The following is a 20842-nucleotide window of genomic DNA, read 5'->3' on the forward strand; positions in this document are numbered from 1 at the left end:
TCCTGATCTGATTCTAATAAAGAATCCTGATCCATGATTGTCAGACAGCGTACTGGCACCCACCTTGATCAGACCATGAATCTTTAGATTTGGTCATCTATGATTTCGATCTAGTCAGACTTGATTTGATTATGTTGATTTCACCAATCGAGATATTGGACCAATCATAATGTTGGATTGTGTCACCTGATCAATTCGAATTGTACCTCATGAATTCTCTCTCCTCTGATTTTCTCTCTCCACTTAATTTTATGAAACCAATGAAGAAACCTCGGTCCTATCACTTCTTATCCGATTTGATCTGATAGTCAAACTTTGGATCGTTTAGATCCTAATTAGATTTTTGATTAGATGAAATTAGATGATCGGATCCAATCTAAATTGTTGAAATATGGTATTCGTATTCTTTCTAATTATTGAAATTGATTCTGTATAGGATTGTGGATGTTTGATCATGGAATATCGCGATATAATCTACGAACAGAATTTTTGAAAGAAAATTTATAGAATTATGTGAATTTATTGGAATGCGTTCGAGGTAAGTAATGTTTTACTTTTTCTAGATTTATCGGTAAATTATAATGTATTTTTCTGACATGATTTGTGAAATGATACATGAATTGGATGAATGGTATTTTATTATGAAAATATCTTATTTAAAATGTTATGATGAAGCATGATTGAACATATTGATTTCATGATGCATTATATTGATTGATTTCGATACTACATGATTATATATTTTATTATCGAAATTAGAATATAAAACATGATTTATGAAAAATTATGATATAAGAAACATTATGAATTGACAACCTGACTATGTAAAGGACCCCGCCAATGGGGGCATATACGTTGGCAATTGATTTGTCCTGAGGGTTTACGTCGCCAGAGAGACCAGCGACAAATCGCCAGAGAGACCAGCGGTTCTGAAGGACTTTGCTGCCAGATAATTCGCAGCTCACCGCAAAAAGATACACGGTGTTATGACTCTGCCATAGAAAAAATGTGATCATAACTCATGGTTGACGAAAAGAATTGAAGAACAAAAGAAATTGAAATCTCGAAAGAAACTTGAATTTTCGAAAAAAGAAATGAATTTGACATGAATTATATTGCATAATTAAAAATTGATTTCGAATTAATGAACTATATATGCTTATTTTCTATAAATGATTATTTACTTAAATGTCTAATGAAATCTGTTGAAAAGTGTCATTGCTTACTGGGCTGTCTAACTCATTACCTCCTATTTTACTATTTTTATAGATGTTGAGGAATTAAGATGATACAAGATATGAATGGAAGAGTGATCAGAAGCAAAATCTCTATACTTTTATTTTCGATTGAAAGTCTTATTGAATTTGATGTAAGGACTATGAATCATTGTTGAATTTATTGAGACATTAAAGAAAAAAATTTAAATCGTTATATTTTGAATTTAAATTATTGACTAATTATTCCGCTCTTATTTTAGGATAGTATGATAAGATGCCTTGCATGCTTATGGAAAGAGTTTTTTATGAGTATGCGACGGTTGCCATGACCCTTGATTCACAATCTCGGGTCAGAAGCGTGACAAGTAAACAAGTAGATACCATGAACGACAACCACCATTACCGGGTTCTCATATAATCAATATAATCTAATTTCATGTGTAACCAAACAAGCAACAAAACTCTTTCAAAACCCACAATCCATATTGAGAAAACAAGTTTTGACTAGTTGCCACAAATTTTCTCAATTTCTAGGCTCAACCAAACTGTGGTGTTGTAATTTTGTGTTGGTCCCATGGTATTCAGGATAATCTCAATGGTTAACAGGGGTTGCAAAGCCCAACTTGAAAGTAGTAAATTCTATGAGCCATGGCAGGTAGATGGGTGAACGAGTGAGACAGCAAAAGGGAGAGACCTTCTACCAGGAACAATATTTTGCAGATGCAGAGCAAAAACACAATAGACTGCCCAAAGATATTGTAGAAAAATCTCTTCCTCTTGTTTGTGCGCGTTTGGGTTGGTTTTAGTGGAAAGGTTTTCGACAAAGAGATTCCTTTCTACCAATAAGAAAAAAGAAAAAAAAAAGGAGACGCCTTTTAATGAGATGCTCGCTCTAAAGACAAGACATACCAAAGAAGCTGCTTACCAGACCTACCTTGTACATGATGTTATGCTTTTCTGAATTATATTCAATGTCGTACACCATGCTTGATTCCCTCAGATTTATTTCACTAAAAGAGCATGGTGAGTGAATAATGGTTTATAAGGTGGACTGTAGGTAGTTCAGAAAAGGCTTTGGTGATTATGGTAAGGTTATAACATCAGGCTTATATATACCTGAAACTTGTTCTCTAATGTCAGTCTGCTTTTTCTGCTTCTCTCAGGCATGTCTTTTTACGAATCTCCTGCAAAGAAGGCTCATGCATCTGAACTCTGTTTCACATTAGGTGAAACTTCCAAAATTAATTACTTTACACCAAAACACAATGCTTTTCTCTTGAGGATATGTTCTTTTATAGATAAATATCATGAAAAAGTTAGTCAACTTTTTCATTGACCAACTTATTCATGTTCTCACACTTTATAAAATAGGTAAATTACTTTTTTCTGGATAGCATTTACCCATAAAATGAAAGAAAATCTTACCCACCTAAAAGGTGGCTAAATCATTTTTCTATCAACCAAGAAAGTAATATTTTTAATTTATTCTTAATATACCCTTAGCCTTATAATTGTAATAACAATATAATATAATAATAAAATATATTATAATATACTATATCATAATAATAATAATATAATATAATATATAATAATATTTATATTACATATTATAATATAATATACTATGTTATTATCAATATTATAATAATATAATACTATAATAATAATATTTATATATTATATTATAATATACTATATTATAGTTTAATATAGTATAATATAATATATTATATTATTATAATATATTTTAATAATATAATTCCATAAAAATATGATATATTATTATATATTAATATATTATAATAATAATATAACAATATATTATATTATTATATACTATAATATATTATTATATACTATAATAATAATATATTATAATATATTATACTATTATATATAATAATATTTATATAATAAAGAGTATTATGAAAAGCATAGATAGATCTTAGCAACTTATCCAGACAATTAGTAATGTAAAAGATCATGGATAACAAATTCCTGATTCATTTTTCAATGTATAAAAGAACATGTATAAATTATTTTTTTGTCTAAATATTGTCTAGAAAATACTAATCCAGAAAAATACAGATTTCTAGATAAATTTTTTATATAGAAGAACGAACCCTAAACGTGACCAAAAACCCATTTGGACATGCGCACATTGGTATTCGAGCCTACAAGTTTCCAATTTTCCACGAGTATCAATTTCCATCCAAATCTCATAGGTTGGGGTGCCCACCTCCATGTCCGTGCTATGCATAAATCTGAATTTTCTCGTACCATTGGAAGACATTCGGTTCCGAAGCTCAAACTCCAAATTTTGGATAGGTGCAGGCATTTAATTTGAGTGGTAAACTTGCTGCCAGAAATCGTGCCAAATGTACTCCAGTTTTTATTATATATGGTTGTGCTATGCTAGAGGTTCATGTTTAATCAATATAAATTGAACTTATTTCAGAGTCGTGCTTGATTACCTTATTGCAGTACTAATGTAGAATTTAGTAACACATAAATATGACAAATCCTAACTCAAACTTGTACAAACTTAAATGCTATGGATACAGATATCTGACAATATTATGCTATGCAACGCTAAACAGCAATCTAAAATTGAAATTAAAAAGCTATTTGGCTTGGGACTCAAATTATACCATATTATATTGTCAAGAAGATACTTGATATAGATGCCTAAATGCCACTTACTGAAATCAGGTTGGGACAATAGTTTTTCACAAATAAAGCATATGATCTTGCAGCAAAAGTACCAAAGTTACAAGAATTTGCAAAGCGATGAATCTTCATTCACCTCAGTGAATATGCTACAATTGCTGTCCAGATCCAGAATTTTATCTTTTCCTGCTTATACATCATGTATGACAGCCCAAGATCTGAGACCTGCTTTTCAAATATTGTCGGAATCAACCCACTCCAAGAACTAGGTTTAGGGTTTGCGATTCATTGCAAGGTTCTTTAAAACCAAGGAAAGAGGGCTAACTTCTCTATAGAAGCTGCAGATCTGATTGAACTCACATGAATCGGGCTTTAGACAGATCAAGGCCTGAAATAGGGTTGTTGTAAAGTGACTGTTACGAGAGAACAGTAACAATGATGGAAGGGTATTTGCTTTAGGCTGTAATATAGCAGATATGCAACAAGGAGATATTTTTGTGAAGGAAGAAGAAAAGAAAACAAAACAAAACGATCTCAAACTGAACTGATCCAGTAAGGAATTGCTTTCTAGCACCTCACACCCATATTTCATGCTTCACATACAGAGAAAAGAGAAACAGAACTTTGATTCTATTGATGAAAAGTTCTGCATATAATGTTCATGAAAAATCCTTTTGAAAAAAAAAAAACCTTTGAAAAGGCGCAGTGTTGCAGCATTACCATTCATGCTACAATGTCATGAGCAGATAGTCGTCCCTTGTTTCATTTCTAAAATGCCCTCTTGACTCTTTTATAACGCATGGGACTAAATTGGTTGTGTAACTTCAGTCCTTTTCACCTGATGCTAAAGAAAACATAGCTAAAACAAAAAAAATATAATTAAAATACACCCAAAAAAAAAAAACTAAGGCCCAAAACTTGATAAACTCCAATGATCCTTGATGATATTCGCAAAGCTCCTGTCACAATGTCAGATCATCCAACTTAAATCAAAGGCTTCGACACTTCTTTGCTCGCTTTGTGTAGACTCAAAATCCATTACAATCCCCATCGAGTACCTTACTTGAATGACTTGCTTAGGCTTGAATTCTTTATCTAAACTTTCCGGTGCTAAGTTGGTCAAGTATACTTAAGCTTTATTTGGTTGCCAAAAAAATAATAATAAGAATAAACATGAACAAAGTTCACTTTTACAGCTTTATTCAGTATTATTTAACCAAGCAACCTTTTTTGGCTCTTGAGCAAAGCCCCAATATGCTTTTAGGATCTCAAAAAACTGAAAATAACTTCTTAAGACCTATTCAGTTAGAATTTATTTAAAACTATTTCGAAAGAGGGATCTAAAAGTTTTGGTTGATTAACAAGGCACCATTACATATTTGAATAAAGTTATTCAAATATACAAGTTAAAATTATTCAGGAACCAAACGGAATGTTAGGATCGTTCAGCAATCAAATTCGTAGCTTAAGCTTGAGCACCAAATCCAATTCTGAACACCAATATGCTTGAATATTATTGGAGCATACACATAAGATTGTGCACAACAACATCAAGATAAGCTCAGGAATGCCTATTTGGCAGGTGTCTAATTCGTATCCTTGTGAACTTTAAGATTTTGCCCCGGTGAAATGATAGCTAGATGTCATGCCCATAATTATATCTAAAAGTCATGTTGGGGTACTTTGGGTTTAACAGAAGTGAAGAGGTAATATAGCCTCTACTGAAGCATCAGTTTGCTGTTATGACCTATCTTTGCACTTGTGCAGTCTCAGTTCAAGATCTATAAAAGCAAGAATATTCACTCACCATGATTGCTCAATACAAAAGATAGTGTGATTAAGCAACTCATTATGAAGCACCTTTGCAAAGAGATGATTAGCAAGTCTTGCAACAGTAAGTAATCAAAGTTCAAGACAATTTAGCCTATGGAAGAGATGAGCAGTTACTTTGCCCATGTGGTTTTTTAGACGTATACCTATGTCATACACACCTAAGTCTATGCTATATCAGATTTTTTTTTTTCCCCTTTTTTTCCACGAGTGTACCTTGTGCTAGCATTGGGTTTTCCGATGGCTTATTTCCCAGTGTGTTTGGCACTCTGACAAACACGTATTCTGCATATTATTTTGAGTGTGCGTATAATGAAACTATTATCTTGCTTTGCTGTTTTCCCCTGGAGCCCAACAAATAGTATATTAAATATCAAAGAAATATGTTTGAGAACAACCAAATCACCATTCGAACGTCCAGAAACAGGCCAAATTATACTAGATAGATAACAGAACATCCGAATTCACCAGAAGCATAGAGCTGATCGAAAGAGAGAGAACAGAGAGTAGAGGAACCGCGGGTAAAAAAGAACAAGAAAACAACCAAAGAACCACCGACCTGCGGAGAAGATAGCGAGAAAGAAAAACGGTGAAGGGAGAGGATGGAGGAGCATTCTCTCAGAGGGCCTTGAGCATGTCTTCGGCGCTGCTGAAGGTGAAAGCCCCGCCCTCCTCCAAGTTGAGGACCTTGACGACCCCGTCCTCGGCCAGCATCGCGTACCGCCGGGAGCGGACGCCCAGGCCGACGGGCTTGTCCCGGAGGTCCAGCTCCACGCCGAGGGCGCGCGTAAACTCCCCGTTGCCGTCGGCGAGCAGCAGAACCTCGTCCCCGACCGAGAGGTTCTCCTTCCAGGCCCGCATCACGAAGGCATCGTTGACGGAGACGCAGGCGATGGTGTCAACGCCCTTCGCCTTGAGCTCGCCAGCCTTCTCCACGAATCCGGGAAGGTGCTTCTGTGAGCAGGTCGGGGTGAAGGCCCCTGGCACACCGAAGAGGATGGTCTTCTTGCCCTTGGTAAGCTCCGAGACGGTCACAGTCTGGAGCTCCCCGGCGGGGTCGAAGTAGGCGAGGGTGGCGTCCGGGAGCTTGTCCCCGACGGCGATGGTGGTCGTCGCGGCAGGGGCGGCGGTGGAGGCGGAGATCCGCCTGATCGGGTGGTGACGGAAGCGGAGGGGCGGAGGGAAGGAGATGAGGCGAGGGATGCGGGCGTTGGAGATGGGGCGGAGGCGAGCGGTGGAAACCGGGGCAAGGAGCTTCGCGGCGAAGGCGGCGCCGGCGCAGGTCAGGGAGGCTGCTGCTGCTGCCATCTTTCTCTGCTTTCCGGTTAGGGTTTGGGTTTGAGTTGGGTGAGGGTGGAAGGAGAGAGTATCTGTGTGAGGGGATTATACGAGATAAGAATTCTTAGGGAAGCGGAGCAAACGAGGGAGAGATATGAGATATGGTTGACGAGGGACGGGTGGCAGGCGGAGGCACGTCCAGGTTTTGTCGCCGTGTGCCCTCGATGCGCCCCTCTGCGCGGAGCCGCGGGCGTAAGCCGGGCAAGAGGCCCTGCCTATTGGGCGGTGGATGCGGTCTGGGACCGTATGAATATTGGACGGACAAGCAGGGTCACCGACCGCGCAGGCAGAAATCCATACATGATCACGTCCTATTTGCATCAAACCGACGAGGCCGGTCTGGGACCGTATGAATATTGGACGGACAAGCAGGGTCACCGACCGCGCAGGCAGAAATCCATACATGATCACGTCCTATTTGCATCAAACCGACGGCCTCGTCAACTGTAGAATATTTGTTTATATTTTGTTAAACTAACCGAAGGTGTTTCGCCTTTAATATTTCGTTGGGGGAAAACAAAGTCCCTTTTCTAAGATCTCACGGTATTTTGTTGAGAAAGTTAACAAAGGGTTAACAAAGGGACGAAACCATGCATTTGTCATCCGATCATTGACTAAATTTATAAATATTATTTTCAATGAAATTGTAGAATCAAGCCAAACAATATTTTGAACCAACTTTGGTTCATGCAACGTCAAACCAATTTGTTAATTATCATCATTAGATGCTTGGAAGAGATTCAACAAGCAAATAAAATTTTGTATTAAAAGAAGAGGATATGCAAAGAGCCGCATCTAATTTCATTACCACATGAAATCAGGGTAGGGGCAACATGCCAACAAAATAAATTCCACAAATGCTTCCACAATGATTGTCATACATTGAATGTCGTGGTGCTTTGGAGGAAAATATTTGACAAGTGTGCTCGTTACCAAAAGAGGCTATAAGAACAAATATGAGGAGAATGCATTACATCTCGTGTTGGAATATTTGGATGGAACATGTTCACGATTCTTAAAAATAAAAATAATACTTAAAAAAATTGTATGTGAATGGCAAACATGGTACATCCATGTTAGAATATGATTCCGATATAAATGAAAGAAAATGATGATTTCACCTAATTATTATATGCTTATTCAAAATCACTATTTTGTTCTAATGAGTCAGTAAGCTTCCTTCTTTGAAAAAAATATTGGATTGTTTTGTTGTTATTAAAGCAGGATAGACCAGAAAAGCAGAGATTGATAATTACTTTTTGGGAAAATTGATAATCAATATATTATAAAGTGATTGGTGCTTATTTTTCAGAAAATGACAATTTTTCGCAAAATAGATGCTGGCTATGGGGTTCGAACCCATGCGCACTTATGTGCAGAAGATCTTAAGTCTTCCCCTTAACCACTCGGGCAAACCAGCGTTGTGTATCGGGTGTTCGACTGCTAATAATTTGTTCGTTGATAAAAGCCCGAACACGCTACCCCAGAAAGAAGATCAGCTGGTGGTCCGGGAGAATGAGAAAGATTTAGGTATGCATTGTATTTTCTGCATGCAACCATATTTTCATAGCAAGAGACTCTACAATAGTTATTGGGTGGATATCTGGATAGAATAAGTCATTAGATTTTCATCCACTACTTGACAAATTTTTGGGAGTTAGCTAGCTAATGTATCTCCTTATGCTTCTCATGTGTCTCAGAAGGCAAATAGAGCAATGGACCAGATGACATTCTATATTACAGATCATTTTGGTGAATCATTATTAATTGATTTTACTATACACCACTATTCTTTCATAAAAAAAATAGAAAAATCAATTGAAAGAACAACATCAGATTGTAAATTTCATAATAAATGAAAAAAAAAAAAGACTTATATCTTTCCAAATAGAGTTGGTTATTTCTCTCTTTTTTTTGGCCCGTTACTAGAGAGTTGAGGAGGCAATTATCCCAAGAGTTGAAGCTTGGGGCTTAGGAAGGGTTTTAATAGGAACCCTGGCATGTCCCAAATTTGTAAACCATAGAAAGGCAAAAAAGATCATATTTTGGAATGAGGAGCAACAAGTAAAGCATATAAAGCCAAGGGAAAAGATCCTCTGGCCAGCATTTATATCTTACTTTGGCCTCATGAATAGTTAGCTAGGGGTGTGGAGGTGGAGTTCCTATGGGTCGAACTAATTTGATCATCGTAGAATACCAATTTGAATTCAAACCAACTTCATATACTATACAGACACACACACACATACACACACAATCTTGTAATCTTTTAAAAAAAAAAAAAAAATAATTGAGTGTTCTAGAGATTGGATGAATTAGGACCAAGGTTATATGTGAAAATCTCATACACTAAATCTCCAATTTTCTATAATAAAACTTAGATCAATAAATTGAATCATATCTGTTGTGGCCAATCCCCTCGTCGCCTGATCGCCGGGAACGAGCACCTGCAAAGGAAAGTCCACACTGACCGGAGATGCCTCCGGCGGAGACCCTCCGACGGTTAAGTCAGAGAGGAGACTAGGCAACAGTAGAGAGGAATCAGGGGACTCAGCGATGGAGAGAGCGAGAGAGAGAGAAAAGCCCCCCTCAAGCTGCTGCCTTACCTCGTTTTATAGTAGGAGGTGGTATGGTCCCGCCATCGATAATGTAGACAACTAAAGAGTTGTCAAATCGTCGGGAGTTGTCACGTCGTTGATGAGCTGACAGATCCTAAGAATTAATTCGCGTCCTTGGCAGGACAGCGCCCCAGGTTTCCTGGCAGGACAACGCCCCTCGGCGGTTGCACGGCATGTCCTTAATAGGACTGCAGCCCACGCCACTCGTTCGGTATCCAGAAAGGCCTGTAGAGGTCGGGGGTCGGTTGTCCAAGCTGACAGGGAGTCGGTGATGTGAGATCGGCTTTCAGGCGATCGGAGGCAGTGTTGGCCTGTTAGGCCGACACGTTCCGACCGGGCGTGATCGGTAGTTACCGTTAGTGTTGCCCATCGTCAGACGGGCAAAGTCGGTCGGTCCATCCTCGAGGATGGGTCGGCATCGGGACCCATCGGTGAGTCGGCGTCGAGGATGGGTTGGCGTCGTAACCCGTCGGTGAGTCGGCATCGGTGAGTCGGCATCAGGGTCGGTCGGTATATCCCAACAGTTGCCCCCCATACTCTTGAGCTTGATGTCACGTTGGCCCGCGTTTCCACGCAGGAGGGGCGTCGGACGAAAGGAGTGGATTCTTCACTGTGTCATGCCTTGATTCTGCTGATCTCACCAGCGGACAATCTGGACAAATCGGTGCCTGACGACCTGATGTTCGATGATTCGATGTCAGACGATCCGGTGTCAAACGATCTAGTGTCGGACGATCTGGTGTCAGACGATCCAGTGTCGGACGATCTGGTGTCAGACGATCCAGTGTCGGACGATCTGGTGTCAGGCAGCTTTTGGGGAACGCAAACCACCGCCTGGCACTCCCTTGGGAGCGCGGGCCGCCGTCAGGCATCCCATCGGGAACGTGGATTGCGGTCAGCGAATTAATTCTGAGGTGCGGTTTTTCTGCCACATGTCGGGAGGTCGTTGGGCCGGAGTCATTCGTGCAAATGAAGGCAACGTGGCCCGATCTGGGATGGGTGCGTCGAACCGTCGGGCTAGAGGAGGGCCTGGGGGCCGCCACGTGTCGATCATTCGAGAGGTTCTCGTCGGCACGCCCTCATCCCGACCGTCGAGGGGCCCTATATATATGAGGTCACTTGTTTCCAAAATCTCACTTCTCACGATTTTGCTGTGGAGACTCTGCCCGAGCGGTCCTCCCTCCATCCCAGGTAGCTGCTTCCACCTTCATTCTTCGAAAGGTCCATCCGAGACTTGTGTTTCCATTCGCCTTGTTCTTGCTTCTTTTGAAATCCTTTCTCCTTCTTCATCTTTGTCTTTTCCTTCTTCTTGGTTCTGGCATCATGGCCAGGACTTCTCCTCGGGAAGCTCGGTCGGGGAATCCGACCGATGATCTTCGGTCGACCCCGGAAGTGGAGGTCTCCTCACTTTCGGAGCCGAATGTCGATCGACTTCGGGATCAATATTGTATCTCAGAGCAGTTCCAACTCTTCGCCCCTAGGGCCAGAGGACGGGTCAACAACCCGCCCGCGGGCCAGGTGGCTCTGTATATCGAGGACCTCCAGACTGGTCTTCGGCTTTCGATTTCGGAGTTTGTTCGGAATCTTCTAGATTATTATGGACTTTGTCCGACGCAACTGACGTCGAACTCAGTTTGGTTAATAATCAGCTTCGCCCTGTTGTGTCAGCTCTTGCCGACCAACCCTCGAATCTCTCTCTTTCGGGCATTCTTTGTCCTCCGACCCCATCCTAAGGCTCGAGGGTGGTGGCTCTTCAATCTCCAGAAGGGTCTTTCTTTCATCACTGGCCTTCCATCGTTCATTCATGGGTGGAAGAATCAGTTCTTCTTCGTTTCCTCTTCTTCTCCTCGGGGTTTTTCTTTTCGCTGGGGCGAGCCTCGGACCGAGACGAACGAGAACAGCCGAGTGGAGGCGAACGACCGGGAGGATTTCTACCGACTCAAAGACATGTCGGTACCGAAGCAGAGGGAGCTTGTTACCGAACAAGCCCTCTATGACGCTGGCCTGAGCCTGGTCCCCCGTCTAGGTACTGTCCGATCCATCGGTTGTCTTTTCGCTTCGTGTTTATCTCCGAACATGTACTGATTCTCTTATTGAAATTGCAGGTATGCCGCCGAGGATGAGGCCGACCGACGTCGAAATTCGACAATATGTGGCTAGGAAGAGGTCGGCGTCCGGGGTCGGGCCCTCACGACCGTCGAATAAACCCTCGACAGCAGCGCCGACCGCCACCACGTCGGCGGCCGATCAGTCGGAGCCGGTCATCGCACTTTCTGCCCCGACAGTGCCACCGGAGGAGCAGCCAGTGGAGGGAATGACCGATGGAGCATCGACGGTTTCACCGATGGAGGAGGTGCAGGATATTGTTCGGGAACCCGAACGTCCTCCGTCGGCGCCCACTGCTGCCTCGGGGGGTGCCCAATCAAGCTCGAGCATCCCTTCCTTCCCCGATCTGCGGGCCTGGGCGGCCGATCGAGGGAAGGCCCCGATGGCCCCCGCTGATGACCCAAGGTCGGGGGGTCACGCCACGTCGTCTGGCACCCGGGTCTCCGAAGGAGCGTCAGCCCTAACCTACCATAATTTGGCCAGGAGACTATGTCAGGGGACCCTCCTCTCAGCTGACGTGGAGGTTCTAAAGGCTCGGCAGGTGACCGAGATGTTGTCTTCTTTTTATCCGACCATGATCGGGGTAAGTTCTGCCTCGCCTCCTTCCTCCATTACTGTCTTTATTATTTCATCTTTCTGACGGTCAGTTTTCGTTTGCAGTTGATTTACACTATGTCTGAACTAGAGGCCAAATATCGAAGGTTCGAGGATATTCGGACGGTTTGGAAGGACAGGGCGACGATCGTTGAAATCGAAAAGGCGGTACTGGTCGAGCAGTTGAAGCTGTCGACCGACCGAGAGGCGAGGCTTGAAGACGAGATCTCTCATCTCGGGGCCGAACTTAAGTCGGCCCGCGGGGAAGCCAAGTGCAAGGGTCGGACCGCTCACCGACTGCGGCACGAGCGGGACGGCACCGTCGTCGAACTCGAGGCCGAACGCGAGCAGCTCCGGGTCAGCCTGGAGAATCTTGCCAAGGTAGAGGAGGACTTGTCAATTGCCTAAGCCGACGCCGACATAGCGAAAGTGGAGGCGGAGTCGACGAAGGAGTCGTTCGATCGGGCAGAGGTAGAGGCGAGGTCGGCGAAGGAGTCATTGGATCGGGTGGTGGAAGACTTTCGCGGCTCCGACACATATCGAGAGGAACTCCTAGAAAGCGGCTTCGCGTCGTACCGGGTTGGGTACGAAGACGCTCGGGATGCAGTCCAAGCCTTGTACCCGGAGCTCGACCTCAGCGGCATTGTCCCCCCGGGACCCGAGGACCAAGCCACAGAAGAGGTGGCCGACCCATCATCGGGAGACGCTACTGCGGTGGAGGAAACCATCTCAGAGCAAATCGCCAAAGAGGAGACGGCTCCGACCTCCGACCTAGCTCCGACCTCCGACCTAGCTCCGACCTCCGACCCGACTCCGACCTCCGACCCAGTGCCGATCAGAGTGGATACACCGGCCGTCCCCGAGCTCCTCTCGATCGAAGAGGTCGACTCCGAAGAATGATCGGAGTCTTGTCACTTTTTGCTTCGCTTTACATACTTGTAATCGGGCTTCGGCCCAATTTTGTAGACTTGATGAAATTAAGTATTTTCAACTTCTTCCCTTCGTATGTTTAGATGTGCTCTGACTTAGAGTCACAGAGTCGTAGACCCGACATGCCATGTTAGGTCACTCGATAAACCCTAAGTCGTTAGTCGTGATAGTCGGTAACGCACGCCATGGAAAAGGCAAAGTAAATTTCGATTACAGACCGTCCGTCCGACGGTCGTGGTGTGCGCCCGTCGAGGGCCTGAGCCGAACATCCGTCGCCCGATCATGAGTCGAAGGTTAAAGTCGAATGTGCGTCGTCCCAACATGAGTCGGGCACGTTGGTTGAGTCGAAGGCCGACCGACCTTCGGGCACACCCCGATGACCCGATCATTGCGTAGGGTCGAATGTCGTCTGATGTGATCAGTCGGATGGCATCCGACGCATTTAGTCAGAGAAATGATGACAAGTCGAGTTTTCATTATCCAGACCTAGGTCGGGTACTTACGTCGCACCGTGTGATAAACGGCGGTAAGCCGAATATCCTTCGACCGACCGTGACCTGGTCGGTAAGTTGCGAACGCGACGTTGGTCGCGTTGGCGCTTTGCCTTTCTCGGCCGGGGCCAAGTCGGCAAGTCAGCCGATCGTTTTAATTGTAGAAGGAGTGTAACTCCCGTCGTCGTGGATATATCGATCCTTTTAAGCATTCGATGCATCGTCGGCGATCGGGCCGTTGGTCCCCAGTGGAACGTTAGGCTCAAGTCGGAACGTCGGGGCTCGTACTTCTTGGCGAGCGCCGACCCACAGTCGAAGAGTCCAGATTCCAGACTCTGAGGTTTTGAAATTGAATTTGTATTCCAAGTGAGGGGATACGAAGTTCATTGGTAGTACAACTTTAGGTTGTCGGCATTCCAGGTCCGGGGAAGGGCGTTCCCTTCTAGAGTCTCTAGTCGGTAAGCTTTCGGCCCGTAGGCATCCGCCACCTTGTAGGGTCCTTCCCAATTCGGAGCTAGCTTCCCTCGGTCTAGAGGCTTCGAGACTTCTGCCTTTCTTAGGACTAGATCCCCAGGCCTGAAAAGCTTTGGTTTGACCTTGGCGTTATAATATCGGACCACCTTTTGTCGATAGGAAGCCATACGGAGTTGCACCTCGCGTCGGAGTTCGGGCAAGAGGTCTAAGTCGGCTCTCCGACACTCGGAGTTGTCCGGCTCGCGATACTGCTCGACTCTGGATGATGGTAACCCGATCTCTAGCGGGATCATGGCTTCCGTTCCGTAGGCTAAGTTGAAGGGAGATTCTCTAGTTGGGACACGGGGCGTCGTCCGGTACGCCCACAAGACAGAGTTCAATTCTTCGACCCATAGGCCTTTGGCTTCATTTAGTCGGATCTTTAGTTTATGCAGAATGGTCCGATTGGTCACCTCGACCTCACCGTTGGACTGTGGATGCCTGACCGAGGTCAGTCGGTGCGTGATTCAAAATCTTGCACAGAAGTCTCTGAAGTCTTGGTTGTTGAATTGCCGTCCATTATCGGTGATAATAGTGTGCGGCAATCCGAACCTGAAGATGACAGACTTCTGGACGAAGTCCTCCATCTTTCGCTCAGTAATTTGCACCAGAGGTTCGGCTTCCACCCACTTGGTGAAGTAGTCGATTGCGACGACTATGAACTTCCGTTGACCGGATGCCAGAGAAAAAGGTCCGAGTATGTCGATTCCCTACTGGGCGAAGGGCCACGGGGCGACGACTGGAGTAAGCTGGCTGGCGGATCGGTGTTGTATGTTGGCATACCTTTGGCACGGTTCGCACCTCCGAACCAATTCAGCCGTGTCCTTCTTCATAGTGGGCCAATAGTAACCCTATCGCAGGACTTTGTAAGCCAAGGATTTGCCCCCCAAGTGATTACCGCAGATCCCTTCATGTACTTCTCTGAGGGCATAGTCCGCGTCGGTCGGCCCCAGGCACTTCAGCAAGGGAAGAGAGAACGATCTTTTGTATAGTCGGCCGTCCACCACCACATACTGGGAAGCCGCCCACCGGAGTCGTTTGGCTTCCGCAGGGTCTTCAGGGCTAGTTCCGTCGGTCAGATACTGGGTGATCAGATCCATCCAATTTGGCTCTGTCACCAATTGCAGCACCTCTTCAATCTTATCGACGCTCGGTTGTTCAAGACTTTCTATGAATGTCCGGCCCAAGGTGCCGTAGTCGGATGTCGCGAGCCTAGAGAGTGCGTCTGCCCGAGCATTTTCCGCCCTGGGGATGTGGAAGATCTCGAAGTACTCGAAGGGTGCTACGAGATCTTTTACTTTTTGGTGATATTTGGCCATGGTCGGATCCCGCACTTCGAACTCGCCTTTGACCTGTCCGATGATCAGTTGAGAGTCGGAGAAGACTTTGAGGCGGTCAACCCCGAGCTCCAGTGCCAACCTCAAGCCCGCGATGAGTGCCTCATATTCGGCTTAGTTGTTGGAGGCCTTGAAGTCGAACCGGAGGGCGTGCTCGGTAACCACTCCCTCCGAGTTGGTGAGCAGGAACCCAGCCCCGCTCCCTCGAGCGTTGGAGGCTCCGTCGATGTGCAACACCCAGGTTGAATCGGGGTCACATTCAGAGGTCCCAACCTCTTCGGGGCTCCCCTCTCCCAATGCTCGATCGGTCATCGGGCATTCCGCGACAAAGTCGGCCAGGACCTGGGCTTTCAGAGCAGATCGCGGTCGGTATTGAATGTCGAACTCACTCAGTCTCACAGCCGACTTTGCCAGCCATCTTGATGTGTCAGGGCGGTGCAGGATTGCTCTTAGGGGTTGGTTGGTGAGGACCACGATAGTGTGCGCCTGGAAGTATAGACGGAACCACTGTGCCGAAATGACTAGAGCAAATATCATTTTCTCTGCCTTCGAGTACCGAGTCTCGGCTTCGTAAAATACTTTGCTGACGTAATATATCGGTTGGTGAACTCGGTTCTTGTTCTCTCGGACGAGCACCGAGCTAACTGCCTCTGGGGAGGTGGCCAAGTAAAGATACAATACCTCCTCGACCTTCGGCCTCACAAGTAGGGCCGGAGAAGCCAGATATTTTTTCAGTTCTTCGAAGGCTCGTCGGTACTCGTCCGGCCAAGAGAAGTGCTTTGCCTGTCTCAGGGTTTTGAAGAACGGGAGGCATCTCTCGGCCGATCGAGAAATAAATCGGCTAAGCGCGATAATCCTTCCGTTAAGTTGCTGCACCTCCTTTTTGGTGTCCAGATGTCGCATGTCGACGATTGCTTTGATCTTCTCGGGGTTGGCCTCGATTCCTCATTGCGAAATGAGGAATCCGAGGAACTTCTCCGAGGTCACTCCGAAGGCACACTTAGTCGGGTTCAGCTTCATCCGATGTCGTCGTAGAGTGCGGAAGGTTTCTTCAAGATCTTGCACGTGATCTGAAGTTTGCGCACTCTTCACTAGCATGTCGTCCATGTACACCTCCATGTTGCACCCGATTTGGTCTTTGAAGATCTTGTTGACAAGTTGCTGGTAAGTAGCCCCGGCGTTCTTCAGACCGAAGGGCATTATCCTGTAACAGTAAAGGCCCTTGGCGGTCACGAAAGCCGTTTGCTCCTCATCCTCAGACGTCATTCGAATCTGGTTGTACCCAACGAAAGCGTCCATGAAGCTGAACAGTCGATAACCGGATGTCGCATCCACCAGCTGGTCGATCTTCGGAAGTGGGAAGCTATCTTTCGGATAAGCCCGATTCAAATCGGTGTAGTCGATGCAGATCCTCCACTTCCCGTTGGCTTTCTTCACCATAACGACATTGGCGAGCCAGTCAGGATAGGTAGTTTCTCTAATGAAGCCCGCCTCGAGTAGCTTATCCACTTCCTCGTCAATGGCCTTCTATCTCTCAGGAGCAAAAGACCGTTTCTTCTACCTCACCGGCCTCATTGCTGGGTCGATGTTGAGTCGGTGTGTCATTATCTCCAGGGGGATGCCCGACATATCCGCTGCCGACCAAGCGAATACGTCGGCATTGGTCTTCAGTAGCTCTACCAACTATCGTCGCTCGGGGTCGGATAATTGAGATCCGACCCATACCTTTCGTTCGGGATTCTCCATTATCGAGATGGGAACGAGCTGTTCGGCCGGTTCACCCCGTTCTTCTTCTTCCCGTTGGTCCAACTTGTCAACCGTCAGGGAGCTCTTTGATTCGTCGCTTTGAGCAGAGATCTGAAAGCATCGTCGGGCGAGCTGCTGATCCCCGCGCATCTCTCCGACTCCGTTTTTGGTCGAAAACCGAATCAGGAGATGATACGTCGAAACTATCGCCTTGAGGGTGTTTAGTCCGGGCCTTCCAAGTATGGCATTGTAGGCCGAGAGCACTTGGACGACCGCAAAGGTCAAGTGGACTGTGCTTTGTCGTGGTTCGGTTCCAGCCGTCACGGGCAAAGTAACTTCCCCTTGCACCGTGACAGCATCTCCAGCGAAGCCTATCAGGGGCGTAGAGACTCTCTTGAGCCGATCGGCCGACAGTCGCATCCGAGAGAAAGTCGAGTAAAACAAAACGTTCGTTGAACTTCCATTATCTACAAAGATTCTTTTTACATCATAATTTGCTATTGTTGTCGAGACAACAACAGCATCGTCATGGGGGGTTTGGATACCCCGAACATCTTCATCTGTAAAAGTAATTACATCATCCGGGCGCAGCTTCTTCGTCGGCTCCCCTCCAGCAGTCGTCCCTAGGCCCAGTCGTTTGGAGATCATATTGATGACCCCGACCGTAGGCTGGTTAGTCGTTGCTTCTTCAGTCGGCTGGGGTCATCGGTCGGTGACGGGCCAAGTCGGCGGGTTCCTCCAGAATTTGTCGAGATATCCCCAACGTATGAGGGCCTCGATCTCATCCTTGAGTTGGACGCACTGCTCGGTGGTGTGGCCATGGCCCCGATGGAATCGACAGTACTTTCGTCGGTCGAGGCCTTTTGCCTTCAGAGGCGGAGGCCATCACAGATATTCCTTCCCTTCGATCTTCATCAAAATCTGTGCACGAGGAGCAGAGAGAGGAGTATAGGAGTCATACCTGGGACGCGTCGGCCTTGGACTCCGCCGTCGAGGCGACCTCTGGTTCCGTTGCGGGGGTGAGACCCGACTGTCGGTCGGGGGCCTGATAGGCTCGACAGGGGCCCGACCCTTCCTTCGCTTCTCCTTCAGGCCCTTGGACTCGGTCAGGCGCCGGTCGGAAGCTCCTTCATCTGTGCGCATGTACTTGTACGTGCGCTCCAGCAGTTCGGCGTACGTCCGGGGGAGGGTCTTGTCCAAGGAGTATGTGAATCGGGATGTCCTCAGCCCCTGCTTCATGGCCGAGATGGCCATGTCTTCATTGAGGTCTCGGACCTCAAGCGTGGCCGTGTTAAATCGTGCCACGAAGTGTCGGAGCATCTCGTTTTCTCCCTGTTTGAGGGAGAAAAGGCTGTCTGAAGTTCGTGGTGGCTTCCGACTGGTGTTGAAGTGGGCCACGAAGGAGTGCTCGAGCTGTCCAAAGGAGTGGATACTTCTCAGGCGAAGACCGGAGTACCAGGCCCTGGCTGCTTTGCGAAGTGTGGCAGGAAAGCCGACGCAAAGAAGAGCATCGGTTGCCCCCTGGATCGTCATAAGAGCCTTGTAGCTCTCCAGGTGGTCAACTGGGTCGGTGGAGCCGTCGTAAGGCTTCACGTGTGACATCTTGAACCGACCGGAGATCGGTTCGTCGAGGATGAGTCGAGAGAGAGGTTGGGCGGTCTGGAAGTCGATGTCGTTCGAGGACTTCTGTCCGTCCACCTGCAACTGGGCAAGCCGACAGTCGATTTCTTCAAACCTACGTTCGTAGTCGTCGGCCCGTCGGTGCTGAGAGACCCCAGGGGTGGAGTCTCCTGATGAATCCGAGAGGGAGGCGGACGGTGTTCGCGGCCGCTTCTCCTTCCTTGCTCGTTCCAGCTGAGAAGGGGTCAGTCGTCGAGATCGACGGGCATCATGCCATGGCCGCCTCTCTTCCTCTCGGTGGGAGCGCTGCGACCGCCGCTCCCGAGGAGACGAAGACCGACGCGGGCGTCGGCGGCTGCTCCTGGAGGGCATCGGACGCGCCGCCGATTGCTCCGCTGGCGAGCGCAGCAACCGGATGGGTTGCAGGCTTTTGACCGCGTCCGTCAGCACGGTCATCTGCCGCACGATCGCTGCGATCTGCGCCTCCGGGATCACCGTAGGATGGGAAGAGCTAGGCTTTGCGGTGGGGAATGGTGGAGAAGCCTCTCCCCGATGGGAAGAGCGTCTCGCCGATCCGGTGGCTCTCGATCGCTGAGCCCTTGTCCTCGTCATCTCGAAAAGGTTCTTCGAACTCCGTGGAGGTCGTATGCCGGTCGTACCGCCCCTTCCTGGCGCACCAAACCTGTTGCGGCCAATCCCCTCGTCTCCTGATCACCGAGAACGAGCACCTGCAAAGGAAAGTTCACACTGACCGGAGATACCTCCGGCGGGGACCCTCCGACGATCAAGTCAGAGAGGAGACTAGACAACAGTAGAGAGGAATCAGGGGACTCAGCGGTGGAGAGAGCGAGAGAGAGAGAAAAGCCCCCCTCAAGCTGCTGCCTTACCTCGTTTTATAGTAGGAGGTGGTATGGTCCCGCCGTCGGTGATGTAGACAACTAAAGAGTTGTCAAATCGTCGGGGGTTGTCACGTCGTTGACGAGCTGACAGGTCTTAAAAATTAATTCGCGTCCTTGGCAGGACAGCGCCCCACGGCGGTGGCACGGCATGTCCTTGATAGGACTGCAGCCCACGCCGCTCGTTCGGCATCCAGAAAGGCCTGTAGAGGTCGGGGGCCGGTTGTCCAAGCTGACAGGGAGTCGGTGATGTGAGATCGGCTTTCAGACGATCGGAGACAGTGTTGGCCTGTTAGGCCGACACGTTCCGGCCGGGCATGATCGGTAGTTATCGTTAGTGTTGTCCGTCGTCAGACGGGTAAAGTCGGTTGGTCCATCCTCGAGGATGGGTCGGCATCGGGACCCATCGGTGAGTCGGCGTCGAGAATGGGTCGGCATCGTAATCCGTCGTGAGTCGGCATCAGGATCGATCGGTATATCCCAACAATATCAATATTGTATGCTCTAATTATTTTTTTTCTTGTTTCGTCGTTCTTCCGAACTGCTGCAACATTGGGAGAAGAAACAGAAGCCCAGCTGAGGTAGCGCTGCAAGGAGAGCCAAAATAGAGCAATAGAACAGGGAAGAGAGCAGGCAGAATCTGCCAACAAGAACAACGAAATAGTAATGATGGTAATAGTTTAGCCCAGAACGGTGGTCTGTCTTCTGAGTTTGGTATGCACCGCCTGACTTTTGAGTGCACACGAACGTGATCAACCTTTGATGCTTACCTGTGCTCCAGCACGTTGTTGTTCTTCAAGATCGCAACCAGCAGTATTCAGATACAAGCGCACATAGGAGCCTTGGGGTACAGCCTCATTTAATCTCGCTTAACAGGCACTTGCACTGGCAAATTTGGCTAAATCGATCGATCTAACTCTAATGAAAGAAAAT

The 20842-nt window shown here is 46.8% G+C and overlaps 1 protein-coding gene and 1 non-coding gene across 3 annotated transcripts; both read right to left on the bottom strand.

The window, feature by feature from the left end:
• Nucleotides 1-714: 714 nt before the first annotated feature.
• LOC105038200 (peroxiredoxin-2E-1, chloroplastic) lies at nt 715-7277 on the bottom strand. 2 transcript variants are annotated; one of them, XM_073257900.1, is made up of 2 exons: nt 6280-7277; nt 715-992 (listed from the first exon to the last, which is right to left on the bottom strand). In XM_073257900.1, the coding sequence occupies exon 1, from the start codon at nt 7026-7028 to the stop codon at nt 6339-6341; it is 690 nt and encodes a 229-aa protein (XP_073114001.1). In that variant the 5' UTR covers nt 7029-7277; the 3' UTR covers nt 715-992; nt 6280-6338. The 2 variants fall into 2 exon arrangements, with proteins under 2 accessions (XP_073114001.1, XP_073113998.1); XM_073257897.1 differs by lacking the exon at nt 715-992 and adding an exon at nt 3946-4278.
• A 1119-nt stretch (nt 7278-8396) lies between these two features.
• TRNAL-UAA (transfer RNA leucine (anticodon UAA)) lies at nt 8397-8478 on the bottom strand. Its single transcript has one exon. It is a non-coding gene; the product is annotated as a tRNA-Leu (tRNA).
• Nucleotides 8479-20842: the final 12364 nt, after the last annotated feature.

The sequence above is a fragment of the Elaeis guineensis genome, chromosome 1 (genome assembly GCF_000442705.2).
Source record: "Elaeis guineensis isolate ETL-2024a chromosome 1, EG11, whole genome shotgun sequence".
Classification (NCBI taxonomy): domain Eukaryota; kingdom Viridiplantae; phylum Streptophyta; class Magnoliopsida; order Arecales; family Arecaceae; genus Elaeis; species Elaeis guineensis.